Here is a 19,613-nt window from a genome sequence, read left to right on the forward strand (position 1 = left end):
CAAGGCAAACGCCATACCTGCTGTGCTATCGCTCCAGCCCCTAAATATATATATATATGTATATATATATATATGTGTGTGTGTGTGTGTGTGTGTGTGTGTATGTGTGTGTATGTGTGTATGTGTGTGTGTATGTGTGTGTGACATTTGTGATTTACATTACATTTTTACTCAACAAGACCAGAAGACCCTCATCTAATAAGATGAGATCTGAGAATTCATATTAAGAAATGCCCAGCAGTTTATTTAATTTGTGGTTTGGAGCTATCAATTAGACCAGTGCTTTACAACCAGTATAATTCTGCACCGCAAGGGATGGTTGACAAAGTCTGGAGACATTTTTGATTGCTACAACTGGTGGCAACTAGTAAGAAGAAACCTGTGATCTCACTAAATATCCTATATTTATTTGGGTCGAACCAACCAGGAATCAGCAGCATAAAATATCAAGAACTCCTGCTGGAAAAATGCTGCCAATTAGAACAAGCCATTAAAGATTCTCTATGCCTCTCCTATTATTCCTTTTACTGGCAACAAAAAGTCTCTCAATTAAACATATTGTTTGCAATGCATTATTTATTAATGATGACATTTCTCTATAGATAAGAATATAAAGCTTCACACTTTGTGGGAGGCAATAATTACTATTACATGAAGGACAACTTGTGCCAAAGAAAAACTTAAAGGTTACCTTAAATGGCATAAACTATCACTTATTCTACACTGATTATATAGGATTCTCTAGCAATTATAAAATAATTTTAAAGAACTTTTAAAAGTGTAGTAAAGTCATTCATATAAATTTACATCTTTTTAGTGATTTTTCTCTTCCAAAAAATGTCACTTTTCATTTATCTATTTTGCTATATTTCCTGTGCTATTTTCTTCAGAAAAATATGCTTAGATTAAATGTAGAATCTTCTAAGCAAATTCTTAAAGTACTATATGAATATGAAAAAATATATCACATTCAGATTTTAAAAGGCTCTGTTCGCATTTATCTTCTCTTTCTAATGTAAATGTTAATTCCCTCTAAACAAATTGGGCCTGCTTAAATTATGAGTCACAATTAACACATACTTAAAATTTGCTACAAGCAAGTGATGAAACACTAGTAGAAAAAATAATTCTGTATTCAGTAGTCTTTTGTTTCCTGAAATTAAAATGTCAAATGACTCTAATTACTCACAAAGACTTGGTTGACCAATCCAGCTTTCTCAGGATTATGATGAAAAAATTAGATCAACTGGAAAGAAAATCATGAAGTCAAATTGACGTGTCTTTTCAGAAAACTTTTAAGGACATTGTTTATATGATAACAAAGTCCAAAACACACTGGACTTCTCATTAAACAATATAAAGATAATTGACAAATTATCTTTTTAACTTTACATAAAAATTAAAGAAAATGAAGCATTCTAATGAATGTTAGGAGAGTAAGAATAATAAATAGAATTAGCAATGATGGTATAACAAGGACTTGAAACTTGGGGAGAGAAAACTGACTCTCGGGCTAGTGCCTATGAATAAACTCTTCTGGGCTAGTGCCTATTTGTTTAGATTTCAAAAGGTAGTTCTCTCACTTAGTCCACTATTTATTTAGAATTCTAGTGCAGTATTCTTTTGGTGAGTTATACAACAACCATAGGCATGGAAAATGAGAGACTTATTGCAAGTATTGCAAGAATACTTGAAGATTATCAAGCTGATAGGTGATAAGGTATTGGGCAACCCAACATTTGCAATTACTATGGTCAAGATGATGTCATCAATTATATCACATATCTTCGCAGCAAACCTAGGAGATACATGTCACTAGATCTGTCTTATAGGTGAAGACATGATATTTGGAAAAGTAAAATAAAACTGCCCATGGTCAGGCATATAATGAGCAATGGAATTGGGTTTCTGACCTTTACTGGTAGATACTACAGACCTCTCTCTTAATTGCTATTATACCAATTTCCTCATTACAATGTGAACCATGTATGGAGGAGGTATGAGCTCTGAGGTAATAAAAGCAGAACCAGATAAGCTGACCTATTACCTATGGCTCAAGCAACACTTACCTTCCCTGGATTCGCTTGGAAGCAAACCCATCATATTACACTCCTGTCTTTTCAGCAACACTTAAGACACAGATCATGTGACTCTCTGTCACCTCCATCAACCATAGATACACTAAAATAAAATACTTTTAAATGGCATCCATTTATTCTAAGTCATAGTGACTCATAAATGCTTAGTTAGAAAGCATATGGCTGCACTCATAAGCCATTAGTACTCCTATGGGATTAAAAATGCCATGAAAAATAAATTGATCATATTTGGGCATATGCTCTGAAGAAGCAATGGGAAAACCAGTCTCCAGATTGACCCACAAAATTCCATCTCTGAACTTGCTTAGTTCTTTTTATTTCCCTGTCATCAAGTTCCAATATGGCTTACTATTTATATGCTTATTTAGTTTAGCAGATTACAAAAACATTTCTTTTGGCTGCTTTTAGGTAATCCTGCTAGATGTCAATAGTAGCACCCCTTAGTCCATTTCTTAATGTGAGAGAATCTAGAGGCACCTAATCCACAATGTGTAAGGCATAGAGATATGTCTTGAAATGTTAAAAATTGAGTAAGTCACTGCTCAAGGTACTCATAGATCAACGGGGTAGTGAGAACAGATAATAAGAAACCCCTTTTGATTTTGCTGCTCTTGTTCACAAAATAATTATAACTGACAAAATAGCTGATCAACTTCAGGTGGTAGCCCCTGACAAAACCATCACACTGATTATAGAAACCTAAAGAGGCATAGAATATTTTAGAATAAAATTTTCCTTAATTTGTAAATTTAAAATGCATTCTATTCCAACTGTGGAGCAGTGACAAGATCTTCATTGAGGTGACTTTCTGTAGAGTCCAGATAGAAGGGCTATTCTTAGAACAACCAAAAAAAGCATGGAGCTGCCTAAAAATAATGATGACTCAACACCTAGAGGCCTCAATGATGTAATGTTGTCAAAGAACACCCTTTCTGCTCACAGGTTGCACTTTTTAAAATAAGCAACCTCACAACTCACCTTCTGAGCAAAGCAAACATTCACAAACCAAGGGGAAAAATTAGGACACATGGCTCACATACAGAATGTTCCAAGCCTGTCACCATGGCTTGGTTTCCTTGAGCAGGAAGAAGTCCCTGCCTGGTCTAAGTCAGTCCTTTTCTTCTGTCATCTTTCTGCATAAGTTGTTCCTTAAAAAAGGTCTGTGAGACAGGACCATGCTGATCACCCAAGAGATGAGCACAAGAAAAATCTTGTCTTCAAAGTCACCATAGTCAGTACATTTGGTGATGAAGGATGGGTCTGTTTGAAGCAAAGGTTCAAGATGAATTTAAAGCCAAGAATTAAAAGACATCCCAGAGACTCCCTTTTCTATTTTATATGTGCCCACGAAATTATTCTGCAGCCACCTCATCTATGTCTTGAGTGTAGTTTCCTTTAACTCTCTTTTCTTTTTTAAAAAGCAGAAAATTAAACTTCTTTAATTAAATTAAATGGTTTGATTAACCTGATTAATATAGCACTATTTCCTCTGTCTAGTTTATTGACAAGTCATTGTCCTTCCTTGTGTTATATAGATTATATAGCTTAGATATAAATGGCTGTATCTTGGGTTATAATATCTTAAATGGAATTTTAAAAATGACAATTCTGTTTTTAAAATTATATTAAAGTACTATGAATTACAAAGTTATTCATAGTTGGGGTTTTGACATAAGATAACATCCTTCATTTTGTCATTTGACATCTTTAACACATTTCATAAAGATACAAAGATATGGTTATTGTGTTTTTAAAAAAATCACAAAGTCAATACAAGGGGAAAAAAATCCATCCTGCTGCTTTTGAACTTAAAAGTCAAACCCGAAAAATTTAATTCTTAGTCAGCAAATAGCCTTCACTACTATCCCAAACACTCTAGACCAGTGATTATCAATTTAAAATAATAATAATGATAATGTAATGGGAGAGAGAAAGGGAAGGGAAAAAAGAGTGCTTGCGTGAGAGAAAGCAAGAGAGCATACATCTCAGGTTGTGAAGCTAGCAGCAGAGAAAGTCCAGTTTCAACCATTTTATACCTGCAGCCCTGTACCAGTCTGCAGACCAGAGGTTGAATCCACTTCTCTAGACAGCATTTCTCAGTGAGTAGTTATATGACCTCCCTAGGGCCACAGGATATTTCAAGAGGGTGAAAAATACCTCTGTATGGGAGGCCATGGTATGAAACTAGGGGACTAATGGCTAGCATAAGGGAAATGGCAGGAAATAAATGAGGCTGAAACGAGGCCTCAGTGCAAAATGTTTCTAAGCACATGGAAAAACTTGGGTACAGGCTGACCCTCACACCATAGAACCCAACTATTAGATCTTACAATGTTGTTCTATTCAGCAAGTAATAAAGCATGAAATAGATTTGCAAGTCAGCACTTGGGTGCAGTAACTACAAGCAGTATTTAATTTTTTTGGTTCTTTTTGGGTCACACCCAGCAATGCTCAGGGCTTACTCCTGGCTCTGCACTCAGTAATTACTCCTGGCGGTGCTTGGGGGACCATATGGAATGCCGGGGATCAAACCCAGGTCGGCCGCATACAAGGCAAATGCCCTATCTGCTGTACTATCACTCCGGCCCTAAAAAATTTTTAATCTATCTATACACTAGGTCTTGTACATACAACTGACTGTTTCTTTCTTCAAAAATATAGCCTTGCGGCATCTTGCACAATTGTTATGGAATGCACAGTCTTGCATGCATTTCTACAATTCTCAAGAGTTAGTTGCAAAGTTAAAAAAAAAAAACGATTCCTTTTATTTCACACTTATTTCTCATCTGGGCATTTTGTATATATTATTGTATTTATTTACTTATTGTACGTGGGAGGTAGGGCATGGACCATATCCTGTGATGCTCAAGGACTATTTCTGGCTCTGTGCTCAGGGATCACTTCTGGTGGTGCCCTGGGGATCATATGAGGCGTTTGGGTTCTCCAACATGGAATGCAAGCACTTTAACCCCTATACTATCTCTCTGGCCTCTGATATGTTGTTTTTAAAAAGAATTACTTCACTCAGATTGGTTACACACCTCAATCACTAATTTTGTGACTTTTCACAAAAACAAACAACTGTGTTTTCACAAGTTCAAATCTACTTCCAGCTCAAAGGCTTTGCTCTAAGCAAAACATTGCTCCAAAAGTGTGCTACCAGTGATGCCAAAAGAACAGGCCATTGAAAAGGGACCATCCTTGCTTAGAAATGAAAGTTCAGAGATGTGCATAGGAAAAAGAAAACTGTGCCAGTTCTAAGAGCCTTGTTGCCAACAGGAAACAAGACAAAGGCAGGGAAACCATTTCTATTCACTTTCTCCCCCCCTTACACACTTTCTAAATCATCAAGCTCCTGTCCTTCTGACCTCCACATTAAGAGTAAGATATCTGTAAGAACCAGACTTTATGAATGCCAGTGCCATATTTCTAACACTGAAGACTCATTTCTGAAATTTTCAAAAGAAACTCTTTGAAGAACTAAAAACTCCTTTCTTCTTATAAGCTCTTTGCAAAGCCTTGAACTTCATCTATACAGCAAAAATTTCAGGTGAATTGCTGTTACAAGTCTTTCAACTGGAAAAAGTATATTACCAGGAGGAAAATAATCTATTTGAGGAAAAGAATATAAATCAAGAGTCAGGCACTGAAATACAGTAAGAAAATTAATAATCATTAAATAATTTTGCACTTAAAGTTCCAAACAGGTTTATTATGAGAATGAATGCAAATATACAGGTACTCAAATTGTATGTGTGTATACATTTCCTCACAAATTAATATTATGACAATAGATTTCAGAGACAAACTTAAGACAGTGCCCAGGTACTTTTTAAAAAATATACAGATTACACATTATACATGTAGCAAACTGTACTTTCCAACTTAAATTTTTCTTTCCTTGTTTAAAAATAATCCTTGTGAATAATGTGTCATGGCAAAATTTAGTATAACACATTATTTTGAAAAATAGTCTTATAGCCTAGTTCTCCCTCTAGGAGAACCTGGCAAGCTACGGAGAGTTTCCTGTCTGCATGGGAGAGCCTGGCAAGCCCCTCCTCAAACCCTCCCCCCTCCCTGCCATGGCATATTCATATGCCAAAACCAGTAACAATGATGGGTCTCATTCCTCTGACCCCAAAAGAGCCTCCAATGCGGCACTGTTGGGAAGTGTGAATAAAGAGAGGCTTCTAAAATCTCAGGGCTAAGACGAATGGAGACGTTACTGAGACTGCTCAAGAAAATCGACGATCAATGGGATGATGATGATGATGATGATTATGATGAATTTAGTTAAGTTTTTTCTAATGATAATGGAAAATTTAATGCATCTGAAAAATATGTCCTTAAGTAAAATGTGGCCATCATTCTTATTGAAATATGATTGTTGCTGTTCACAAAAAAGTGAACAAAATTTGATCAGATAACTTGGAAAAATTTTATAGCACATTTGATTAATTAGAGATTATATGAAAAATAGTACCAAAATAAAAATAATGAAAAGACACCGTGAGACATTTTTAATTCTGAAAACTTTGAATCTTGGAAAGTGAAGAAAAAGAAATATATAAGCTACAGAATTCTTCTAGTGTGAAAATAACAATTCCCACAATAAACAAGCCTTCTTGACACTATGCTCTAAAAGAAATGTATCACAGGAAACTTGTATGGGGAAAAGGAACAACATGTTTCCTATAACAAACACAGAAACACTTTTCACACAGCCAAGATTGAAATGAAACCTTCTTAAACCATAAGGCTGCTATATTAAAGGGAAACATCCTTCGGATTATACCAAGGGCTGCCTAAGCCTTTCTTCCACCTGCCACCACATATACAAAATCTAAGTCCATATGTTTCCAGAAAAGCACATGGTTTTTATAAAAGTTCTTCCTCCTTTGAATCAGAGGTAGTCTAAGTCTTGTAAAATAGAGCAGGAAACAAGGATCAGGAGGAAGGAAACCAGTATTTCCAAAGATCAAGAACCCTGCCACCTTCTCTGTTCATCTCACCTCGATTATTCACTGAACAGATCTATAAAACCCTACTTAACTCCATTTAATTATTTGTGCTTTAATTTTTGTTTTGTTTTTGGACCACACCAACTTGTACTAGGTTTTTACTCATGGCTTCTGGCAGTGTTAGGGAACCATATGTGGTGCTGGGGATTGAAATCAGGTTGACCATATACATGGCAATTGTCCTACCCACTGGACTATTTCTCCAGCCCTGGCTAGCTCCATCTTGGAACAGAGGGAAGTGAGATGCAAAGAAAGTAATCTAGGCAAGATCACATAAGTAGTTGCAGTCAAGGCTGGATTTGGACCCAAGCATTTCAGACATCAAAGCCCCTTCTCCAGGCTAGCTCTTCCATCTCTCTGTAGGTGCTATGCTAGATATTGTAGGATACAAAACAATGATGAACTTTCTTTACTGCCTTCAAGATACTTAAAACCACATAAACAGAAATTTAAGACTGGACCATGACATAAGGTAGTATACTCACTGTCACTGTCACTGTCCTCCCATTGCTCATCGATTTGCTCAAGCGGGCGCCAGTAACGTCTCTATTATGAGACTTGTTGTTACTGTTTTTGGCATATCAAATATGCCACAGGTAGCTTGCCAGCCTCCCACAAGCTCTAGTATACTTAATGCATAAATAATAAAGAAAATAATTTGGAGTTGAATCAAATAATTTGAAACTGCAAACTGGGGAAAGGAACACAGTATCATTTTTGAACAAAAATATATTCCAGTATAGATCTAGATCAATGCGTTCTATCCTCAACACTGACAGAAATATAATGAATATACCCATTTTGTTTAAAGAGTAATGAAGCATAACTGGGCACCATTTGCATACAACTGCATACAATTATAAGTGGGTAGATAATGAAATATATGCAGTACACTAATAACCCCACTATTATAAAGTAAATATCACATGTTATTAATGGAAATGTTGCCTGGCTCATCTCTATCACACTGATCTCATGCATTGAGCTAAATGTCAGGCCTGCTGTGAAGGATAGCTTGGCGAATTTTAAAGTTCAAGTTCTTTGATTTTCTCTGATTAACTGAGTTAGTCAAAAATTTCAGGACCACCAAACTGACACCAGAACTATGGAGGCAAAGAAAGTTACAGTGGAACCCAGTCACCTTAACCCAAAGAGGGCTAAAAAATTAGTAACAGAACCTATTCCTCCCCCCATCTTTCCCTTAGGCTCTCTCTCTCTCTCCTCTCCTCTCTCTCTCTCTCTCTCTCTCTCTCTCTCTCTCTCTCTCTCTGAAAGAATAGAATAACACTAACACTTTGCTGCTCCCGCAGGGAGCTTAAGGTCTATTAAGCCACTCCTACAACAGAGCAACTGTGGCACAACTACTAATCCTATATTGCTTTTCTCTTTCCTTTATGCCATTTGTATGGTTTATTTAGCAATGCCCTCTTTGTATAGACACAGAGACAACTGATACTATGCTATGCAACTTGGGAGTTAATTGACTCCAAAATAATATTTACTCCTGGGCATCTGTATTTACATAAGCCTTAATTGCCCTTAGTTCTTAGCACTCCAAGAGCAGGGTCCTGACGAGGAACTGATGGACCCAGGGCAAGCTATGACTTACCCTGGCATCAAAATGGGCCAGACCAAGGGCCATAATACTTAACTATAAGTTAAGAGTACGGTCATGGACAAACTTTGTCATGACCCAAAAGAGGAAACTGAATAACAACCCTGCTGGGGTTAGGAAGACTAACCTGACCTGAGGACTGTGGTGTGGAATATATAGTGAGATGTCCTTAGGAAGAACCAAACTTTAAGTTTGATATTGCTTACTGTGCTCATGCAAAATGACATTGCTAGAAATATTAGAAGTAAATTTACTACAACTATTTAACTGTATTACTAGCTGAGGAAAGTAGAAAGCAACACACCCCAAATGGAATCTCACCCTTGAGTGGATCTCCTAGTAACCTGGAGCAATCTCCTTAGATGACATTTTGTCCTTGAGTTGATCTCCTGGAGGAGTGGCCTTACCTCTCTTTGTTGATTTGTTAATGTTTAACCCCACCTTTGTATCCCCACCCTACATGACTGCTATACTAACTAAATTGCTTTAAGGGTCTGGGGTGGTCAGAAGACAAGAGAGATAAGATGGTCAGAGGGGTTCTCAGGACCCAAAGTCATTGTCAGAAAGTTGCATGGTCACAGGGTTAGAAGAGGTCAGAAGAAGAAAAGACCTGAGATGGAAAAAGACAATGGCAGCAGACTAGAGAGCAGGAGACAGAGAAGGGACAAAGTTACAAAGTTACGAGGTGACAAGGTTATGAGGTTATGAGGTTAGAAGGTTGGGAGAAGCCAGAAGATTACAAGGTGAGCATGGACAGAAGACAGAGACCGAAAAGAGCACAATGGCACACATAGAAGCAGAGCACAAAGGAAGAAGACAAAAAACAGAGCAACGAAGAGAAGACAACAAGAAGATGAGGAAGAAAACAGACTTTGGAGACTTTGAGGTCCGCCAGATGATGGAAGTCTGATAACCAAGACTACCGCTATAATGATGACAACGACTGCGCCACACAGGGAGAGACTGGACAATCTATCGTCCATCCTTCATCCGTCATCCTGGAAGAGCCTGGGGAGGCCGCTTCTGGTCCACCGAATGCCGCCCCTGCATCCTGCCTGGGCTCGGCCTGTGCCACAGCCCACCATTCCGTTTCGTACTTCTTATGTATCATATTTTGTGTTGAATTGAGTTGTCATGAAAAAACTCAACAGGAGACACAACACTTAGCTATACTCAGGGCATACTCGCTTACTCCTCACTTTGTGCTCAGGGATTATAAGTGGTGCTGGGGACTAGAACAGGAGTTGGTTGGTCACATGCAAGGCCAAGTGCCTTACACTCTGTACTATCTCTCCTGCCCTGTCAAAGGTCTGTCAAAGGAATGTTCTGAGACAACAGAAATGAGCAATTATACTAGAATTGATACACCTTTCTCAGATGAAATTATGGAGCCCTCTTGTAAGAGTATGCAGGGTTTCTGGCACAAAAGAAGAGTAAAGACAAATCTAGCCTGCTCTCCCTTGTCAAGTCACCCACAACTATTCAGGGCTGAACCCCCTTCCCTTTTCAGCCAAAGGACCAGGCACCATTTTACTAAATGCACCACAGTGTGCCCTCAGATGCTTCTGCCCATTGGGACTCTTTCTAATAACTCAGAAAGTCACTTTCTAGGCTAGCAGGGGCTCTGAAGAAAAGCACATGCAGTGACTTCCAATGACTTCATTTTTCAAGGGGAAAAAAACACACCCTGTCTCTCTTTAATCTCCTCCCAGACTAATTGGAACATGGCAGCCTCTTTTCCCTGGGTGCTATCAAAAATACATGCATAACCACTCTTTGACATAGAAACCAAACACCCTCAACACTCTATGCATCGGGCTTAATTCTTTCCACTACCTCAATTATTTCCAGGTAGTTAAGTGGGACATTTGAAGTGGCTTGTCAGTCTCTCGAGCCCCACAGGGGGTCACTCAATGCTGTGAGGAAGTAAGACACTAAATATGCCTTTGGATTATTTTCATCTCTTCAAGAAAGGTTAAGGTTCCAGGGGAATGTCCTGCAGCAGCTTTCAAATCTGCCCCATGCTGGGCCTCTCCTCTAGCAGGTGCCCCAGTGATCAGCAGGACTAATTACGGTCTCCAGTCACCATCCAGACAAAGCGCAAACATAACTCCTGTTTTCTCTATACTCACCGAGGCCAGAGGTATGCACTGCCTGTTTTTAATTTAAATATTCTTTAAAACATAAAAAAATCTAATCTGTAAATGTCACTTCCACCTATAAAGGCTGATCAGTCCAAGAAAAACCATTAACCCCCTAGTATTATTTTAAATATCTGGGATTTAATGAGAGATTGACTTTAATATTTAAAAGGAACACTTGATGATTATTTCCCTAGCCTCAGGTGACCGTAGTTCACTTCATTTAAAATTATTGGCCCATATTCATAGACCGCAATAAATTATTAGATACTTGTCCATTATTTGCCACATATACTTTGCATGAATTTTTCAACCAGCTTTAAATCTTCCACATTACATATTTTCTAAGGTCTGCCAAAGCACTGTTTTTGAGCTTGCATTGCTGCCTTTTTATTTTCTTCTCTCTCTTTCCTCCTTCTCTAGGGGTAGTTACCAAAAAATGTTCTTAAGACATAATTTTTCACTCACAGAAGCCCATTGGCACAATTGGTTAGTGCACAGTACTTAGAGTTTTTAACTCCCTTTAAAAAAAAAAAAGGTGACTTTTTAAAATGCCAGTCACCTCTAAAAAATTTAAAGATCATGTAAATATAAATCAGCATATAAAAAAGGTTAATTCACATAAGGAAACCATGCTAACTATATTGATTTGGATTTAATGCAGCTACATTTACCCTGATTCTTGCTACTGAATCACCCAAGTTTTACTTTCAGTTGAAAGTTCATGATGATGGATAACTAAATTTATTTCTATAACCTGTTTTATTTCATCAAATTTAGGAGTAGTGCAACATTGTGGGTAATGAATTGGATTTTAAGAAACCAAGAAGCCTATTAGCTGTACCTGATTAGTGATCAATCTGAGTCTTAATTTAGTAACCGTTTAGGTCTAGATTCAATACCTTGATTATTGAGTATTTACTGCCCCAGGAAAGTTGCCCATGCTGAAGAACAATAACTTAGTCTGCCTGCAAAGAATTAAGAGTTAGAGAGAGGGGCTGGAGCCATAGTACAGAGCGTAGGGCATTGGCCCTGTACATGACTAACCACAGTTCTATCCCTGGCACCACATATGGTTGCTCAATTTGCCAGGAATGATCTCTGAGAACAAAGCAAGGAGTCAGCCTGAGCAATGCTGGGTGGCAAAAAAATGAGAGTGAGAGAAAGAGAGAGAGAAAGAGAGGAAATGCAGATGAAAAGCAAAATGTTTAAATAACAGAAGGACCCTGAGTGCTGAGAACATTTTGCTGCAGTAATTTCTATTTCCTGATTTCCTAGGAAAGTCTCCTCCAGACCTAGCCCAGACAACTAGTGATGTACAAGGAAATGGGAGGGAGGCAGTTACAACAGGTCAAGGACAGAGTTTTTATGCTGTAGATACTCAAAGGAGTCAAAAGCATTTGAGTTTAGTACAGGGAAGATCACAGGGAGTAACCATACGTGTGCTCCTCATGGCTTCAGCATATCCTTTATTTCCTATAGAAATGGTCCTTTCACCATGGGATAATTACATTTCACCACTCCTTTTTTGTGTCACTCCAGAATTCATTAATATATTTATTCTTTATGAGCATGGCAGAAGGGGTGCATTTTAATCTATTCTGCAGTTGCATAACAGGCTTCAAAATCCTTGGAGACTGATATGTTTGGAATTCAGAAAGTTCAGATTTGTAAACATAATATGGTAAATATACCTCCCATTATACAATACCCCATCAAGATCTTAGACAGTCCCCAGTATTAAAATATGGGACTATTTCTGCAGGAGAAAAAAAAGGATTATTATACATACTACATAAGGCTCATCTGCTTCCATTAGATTTTGAATAAATTAGGTCAAAGAGGTTTTGTCTCAAAATGGGATATGAAGAAAGTCTCCTTTCTCATGTTTCAGGTCTGCAGAAAAGTAACTGTGAATCTACAGTTATAAAATATAAAGTGAACATTATAGAAACTGGAGTAGAGGCAACTTATACATGAAATAAAGTAAACATCACAAATAAGCAGATTTAACCTTGAAAATCCTTGAGAGTGTCCTCAATGATGCTGCCAGAGTTAAGAGTATAGCACCATTTTCTCAGCTGGGCTGTAGAAGAAATTGGTTTATATTTAGAGTGGGCAAATGAAAAAAAACTGAATTTTTGGATGTTAGAAACTTTAACCTTGTCAATGTATCCAGGTGATCATTTATCAGAAGTATAATGGCTGAGAGTTCAGGAGTGTGAAATCTCTGACCTAATGTCCACTATCATAGAACACATTCTTTAGTAGACAGAAAGAAGTCCCTTATTTTAAAGTCAATAAAGGGGCTAGATATAATACAGCAGGTAAGGAACTTGCCTTGCACATGGCTCACCCAGGTTTGACCCCCAGCACCCCATGTTGTCCCAAGCCCAGTAAGCAGTGAGCCCTGGGCACAGAGCAAAAATAAGCCCTGAGCATAGCTGGGTATGTGGGTAGACCGCCCCCATAAAAATCAACAAAATAAATACAAAACAAAATAAAGACAATAAAACACTGTACCTGTGAACATCTATGTATTTGTAAGGGAGTCATGGTAGTCACAAATATGTTAGTTCCCTATCGATTCGGCATCATTAAGGACATTTATTGTGTTTATTTAATTTAAAGAACTTTCTGTCAGACTTTATTTGAATGATTCTGCCAATCCTGTTTGCTACTGCATGCCCAGAAGCATGAAGCATATCTATTTTTAATAACTACCTGCATATTGACTGGCAGTATTGTCCACTGTACAAACGCACAGACTCTGTCACTTGACAGCCTATGTCTGAACCTCTGCTCAACCATAATGCAGTATCAGTGAGACTATGAACAGGCTCTCTGTGCCTCAGAGCCTTCTCTGAAAAATGAGGGTAATTGTGTATCAACTTAGATCAGAGGTTCCCAAACATATTTAGCCTACAGTCCCCTATTCAGAAACAAAATTACTCAGCATTGCCCCCCCATTTACCTTCTTTAAGCACACAAACAAAATGTGCCCCCAATTGCTACTAGTAGCCCCCAATCTCTCCAGCACCCCACAGTGGGCAGCTTCATCCACTTTGGGAAACACTGACCTAAATGTACTAAGAGATCTCTAATCACAAATTCCCAAGCATCGGTGGTTTACAGAAACAAAGACTGTTTTGTTTTGCTTGTCACCTTGCATGTTCATCACAGACTGGCCAGGACTCAACTCTCGTTATTTTCTTCCGGGATCCAAACTGCCTCCTCAGACACTTCATGACACTATATCTGTTGTCCCAGGCTAGTGAAAAGAACATTCCTCAGGGTCAAACATTGGTAACTAAAAGTTTAGCCTGGAAGTGTCATAGATCACTTGTTATTATTCACTGGGAAGTCAGAAGGATCCTGGGTGTAAAACCTTTCCAGTGCCCAGGAATGATAGAGAAGAAATATATCAGTCCATAGGGATTTCATTAAAGTTCAAGGGCTTAATATTTGCGAAGCTCTGAAAACTCATCATATGTGACTGATAAATATGTATATATATGTATATGTGTGTATATATATACATATGTATTCTATGTCTGCTTTTATTACTTTTATTAATTTTATTACTATCCTTAAATGGAAAAAACTCTTATTTGGAGAGTCTGGGTCACATCCAGCAGTACTCAAGGGCACTCCTGACTCTGTGCTCAGGGGTAATTCCTTGTGGTATTAGTGGGACTTTATGCAGTGCTGGGATCAAAACAGTATTTGCCACATGCAAGGCAAGTGCCTTAACCACTGTTTTATCTCTAAGGTCTTAAATTCTTTCTAGTGGCCATCATAAAGTCACTTTCCAGATTTCTCCTTATTGAGTTGAATAGGTCAAAAGTTCACGTTGGTCCTATCTCTGTTCTTCTTTAGCTCCCCTAGTTCCCAAATACCACTTGAACAACCCTGATCTATCTTCAGCACAGATAGCACGGCCCATGGATGCCTCTCCAGTTTCACTCTTGAGAGAACTTCTGCAGCTCAGCTGGATCCAGAAAGTCAAACCTAGGGGAGCATGCCAAGAGGAATTCTACCCTAGAAACAACTAGGTGTTGGATGCTATGAAGATCCCAGTTTCAAATGTGTTTAATCACAAAAATATTTATGCTTTAAGCTGTAGCATGCAAACAGCAATCTGCATTTATTGGTTTAGATGCCAATTTCCTCCAGCTTTGGTTCCTCTTTGTGCTATATAAACAAATCTCAACCATCTGGACCACAACAAGCCACACTTAAGTATGTGCTCACTCCTTGCAAAAGTGTCAAACCAAAACACAATCTCACAGAATTCTGCCTAGCAAAACACTGCAGTGAACATCCTGGCCCTAATAATGCTGTTTTTAAAATATTCTCTAGGTGTTGTAACATAGAATTTAAATAGAAGAACAGAAATGAGAATATCAGAATATTTATCATTTTGGTTATCAAAAACAAACATTGCAAGAAGACAATAATAATCCTGCAGTGTTGCTTAAATTATGTTTAGTATCTCCCCAAATACCCCCCCATCTCCACCAACAAAAAGCAAATAAATAAAAAAAAAAACAAAACAAGGGGCCTCAAGAAAAAAGTTTCTAACTACTTGGGAAATTGAGAAGAGACTGCTACAAAACCCACTCAGATAGAATGCAAAAGCCTTCACTCCTTACCAGCTAATGAATTACTAATAACAAATCAGAGATCTTCAAAAAGCTTTAAAATAATTGCAATAAATCAAGCTAGCAAGACCAAAAATATTTATAAAAATGTTTTGAAATATGTTTTGGGGAAAACTAGACAGAGAGAAAGGACTCCATCCATACCAGTTAACTCTGGAACCACCTACCTACCTGAACTTCTCCAGTATATAGTAGGCCTCCTTTCTGATTCTAGCTCCTTTATGCAATTCTACTACGCTGGCTACTGAATGCATCTTCCCAAAGCCAAATATTTCATGCAACCACCATGGCCAGCCTTTCTACAGGCAAAAGCAAGTGCTTAAAATGTTTCTTCTTTTACCTCTGCCTAAAAATATCTCCTCACAACTTAGTACAATGCCTAAAATGTCCACGTTTAGTGGGGGAAATGTCATCAGACATTAGGGATGCAATACATGGACTCCGAACCCTGTGGAAAGTAAATCCTGAGAGAATTACCTACAAGACAAATGACTTCACTAAAATAGTGAGGGAAATGGAAGGAAAGACTATAAAGGTCTGGAACTTGGTGAGAAATGTGTAATAAAAATGGGGAGCTACAAGACTCTCTAAACACTTCTTCTAGAGTCCCTGGAATTGTGTTCTTTGGGACAGTCATAACTATTGACTCACTTGGTATCTGATCATCTTACTTTGTTGTCCTTAAACATATAAATGTTACTGAATAAAACCTGAATCTTGATCACATTGTTGGACATGCTTAAAAGCTCTTGTCTTGGAGCTTATAGAATCATACCAAGGGAAATTTCTGACTGATTTAATATGTTTAAATTGTTAAACTTACTTATTTCAGTGACATTTAATTTTTTCAACTTGCTTTCCAATAATAAAATTCACATCATTAACAATATTGTATCATGTGAATCATTTGCAACTGACCCCACTGAAATACATCATGTTTATTTTTGTCTCAGTATTCTATCAGGGTTATTTAAAAATAAAATAGTATATGTCAAACTGAAAAATTTACATACAAATTAAATTAGAATATTTTATAATTATTATTCAATAACATATCAGAATATCAAAATAGACATGGTAAGATTCCCCATAATTTCTTTCCAAGTGTCTGTCATTTTCAATAACCAGTTCTGGTGCAATTGATCAGCTATTCCTGAGCAGCACTATTGAATAAGATTAGCTCCTTCTGAGGACTTACTATTTCAAACTACTGAGAAGTATTCAATCAGGAAATAATCAAAACCCCTTTAACCACCTAAAATTATTTTTCTAATTGGTTATATTTAGGTAAGCAATGACAGAAGGAGAAAGAATGGAATCTTGTTTCATAGTTAATGGCAAGAAGATTTCGGGAGAAATTATTTTTCTGGGTAAATAAGAATTGACTATGATTCAAGAGTAAAACCCCCAATTTCTTTTAAAGAGGCTATTTTGTGGCTCCAGTGATCCCAGCACTGAAGGTCATTTGATGTCAGGCTGTTTTGCCTATCATTTCAATTGTTCAACTACAAAACTGTATCATTACAAAACTATCTTTGAGGCCAAGGAAATTATACAGCAGACAGAGCCCTTGCCTGCACACAGCTGACCCAAGTTCAATACCCCATGTAGTACCCCACACACTTTCAGAAGTGACCTCCATGCACAAAGCCAGGAGTAAGTCCTGAGCATCACCAGGTTTGGCACAAAAATGAAGAAAATAATCCCTATCTATCCCTGGATTCAAGTAATTTCTAATCTGAATCCTTTGTAAGATATAAATATTGCTTACAAAACTAATAAGATATGGAAAAAAGTCTTTTGATAATTATGTTTGTACAACAGAGGTTGGACTTCAGCAATTGGTAAAAACAGCCCAACTTTGTGATAAGCTATCAATAACCAACTCTGATACTTCACAGAGAACCACATACTTTAGCTTAGATAAAAGGAGATACTTCTGAAAATAGTGTCCACAACTTACAACATAGTGGATCCAAAAAATCTGAAATGAACTTTAGGAGTATTTTCAAAAGAAATATTGACTCAAATTTCCAAGAAAGTTAATCACATTTTATCTTAAAATGGGAAGTTTTGTTTTCTATAAAACATTTATTCATCAAGAACCTCACTGAGTAATCATCCAAATCAAAGAGTGAATCACTTTGGTTAAAATTCTTACAACACATACAGAGTAATTATACCCATCATGTTATCAATAAGCAAAGCAAGAATTGATGGCCAATCAACTTACCTTTCTAAATAATTGCTATGGGACATGAGTTACAGTTTAAGAGACCATTTTTAAAACATTCATCAAACTCAAGGGTGAAAGAAAGCCTGTGCTGTTTTGAGAAAGGTAAATTATGATTTGGGCAGAATGGAAGAAATATAATGTATTATATTATATTTGCTTGCTGGAGGATCATCTGCAGTTCAACACACTCTTATCTACAACCTTGTTATGAGTACTTCCAAAGTTAGCTGATAATAGAACAGGCTTCTCTCCTGCTATGCATGCTAAGAATAGCACCAATTGAACATTTTCCAAAACATCAACCACAAATGAGCAATGGCAATATTTTGAGATAATACCACAAGCTGCCCATCTGTAGAAAGCAGAAAAAGTTTACCTTGCTCTCTTCTCCTTCAAACACCGACTGGTGAACATTGCATGCGAACAATGAGTTGGGGAGGTCATTGAAGTCGGTGATAGCTTGAAAGGCCTCCTCTGCAAAACACCGGGTGACAGCCCAGTCTCTGTCTATGCAGCAGAGCAAGAAAAGTCCTCCATCTTCTGGGATGTGCCCCTGCTGTCCTGGGTTCCTCATTTCAATGAAGTAAGATTCACCTCTCATTCCTGTGAATACAAAAACCGACATGAACTAGTCCTTAGAACTTGGTCTGATGGAGGTTCGAGATTAGCAGGGGCAGTGCAGGCAAGTTTTTTTAGCAAGAGAAACAGAAGTTATCAGAGAAGGGAAGTTCACATTATTTTCTTGATCCCTAAGTCACAATTTCCCACAGAGCTCTGCTTCTGGGCAAGAATCCAGTCTGTACTATAGTTAAAAAAGAACACACACACACACACACACACACACACACACACACACACACACACAAGCAACCAGGAAAAGAACTGTAGGACTGGACTCTAGTCTAACTGCCCATTTTTTAAAAAATAATATATAGGATCCCAAAAATTTTTACAAGTTTCTCTGATCCTTTGTTTCCTTATAAAAACTGAATTCACAAAATGCTTGTGGGAAAGTGTTTTGATAAGGTAGATGACTTTATAATACCGCGACCGCTCTTATACTACTAATGCCTGCCATTTATTGAGTTTCAGAAACTGTTCTAAATGACTTATATGCAACTTAACTATTTAATTTCCACAAAAGTGTATGAGGTTAATACTAAGTTATATGGATGGGAAAGCCAAGGAACTATTTAATATCCACAACAGTCTATGTAGTTGACACATTCTGTAAATGGAAAAAAAAATCAGTAACTTTTACAAGGTCAGTGATAAGTTAAAGTCCCAGATTCAAAGCCAGGGAATATACTACCAGGTTCTAATCTACAAAACCACAAAGGTTTAGAAGATAAAAATTAGAGCAGGCCCATATTTATGACATATTTTATGCAGATTTTAAATACCTTGAAATGTTTTAAATAATACAAAATATACTTCATTACTATCTAAATCCTGTAACTCTAATAGTTATACAAATAAGTGGATATAGATACATATATATGGGATAATATGTAATTTGTGAGCCTAAAATTTGACAAATTAGTACTTTCTGTTCTGATCCATGATATATACATCCATGCCCACAGAGTCTCCTCAGCATGAAACTCTCCAGTTTTAATATCATCCATCAGTGTTCAATCATTCTACTATTTCCCCACCCCTTTTATCTGAAATTCTATACAACTGAAGTTAGTTGGGGATCTATTCAATTTTTGTGATACTAGTCCATAATTCAGAAGATTTTGTCAGCCTACCCACATACTTTGGAAACAGTATCTATATTTTTCTTTTATATCTACATTCATGTCTATCAAACTATTCTGTTCAAAGCTCAATA

The 19,613-nt window shown here is 37.3% G+C and overlaps 1 protein-coding gene across 2 annotated transcripts in view; it reads right to left on the reverse strand.

Moving 5' to 3' along the window:
- Positions 1-19,613, reverse strand: part of RCAN2 (regulator of calcineurin 2) — a 339,550-nt gene that overhangs the window by 268,365 nt on the left and 51,572 nt on the right. For both annotated transcript variants that reach the window (XM_055134482.1, XM_055134483.1), the window contains exon 2: positions 18,153-18,379. In XM_055134482.1, coding sequence (XP_054990457.1) covers positions 18,153-18,377 — 225 coding nt within the window. In that variant the 5' untranslated portion in view covers positions 18,378-18,379. The remainder of the gene's footprint in view (positions 1-18,152; positions 18,380-19,613) is intronic.

Source organism: Sorex araneus, chromosome 4 (assembly GCF_027595985.1).
Source record: "Sorex araneus isolate mSorAra2 chromosome 4, mSorAra2.pri, whole genome shotgun sequence".
Lineage (NCBI taxonomy): Eukaryota > Metazoa > Chordata > Mammalia > Eulipotyphla > Soricidae > Sorex > Sorex araneus.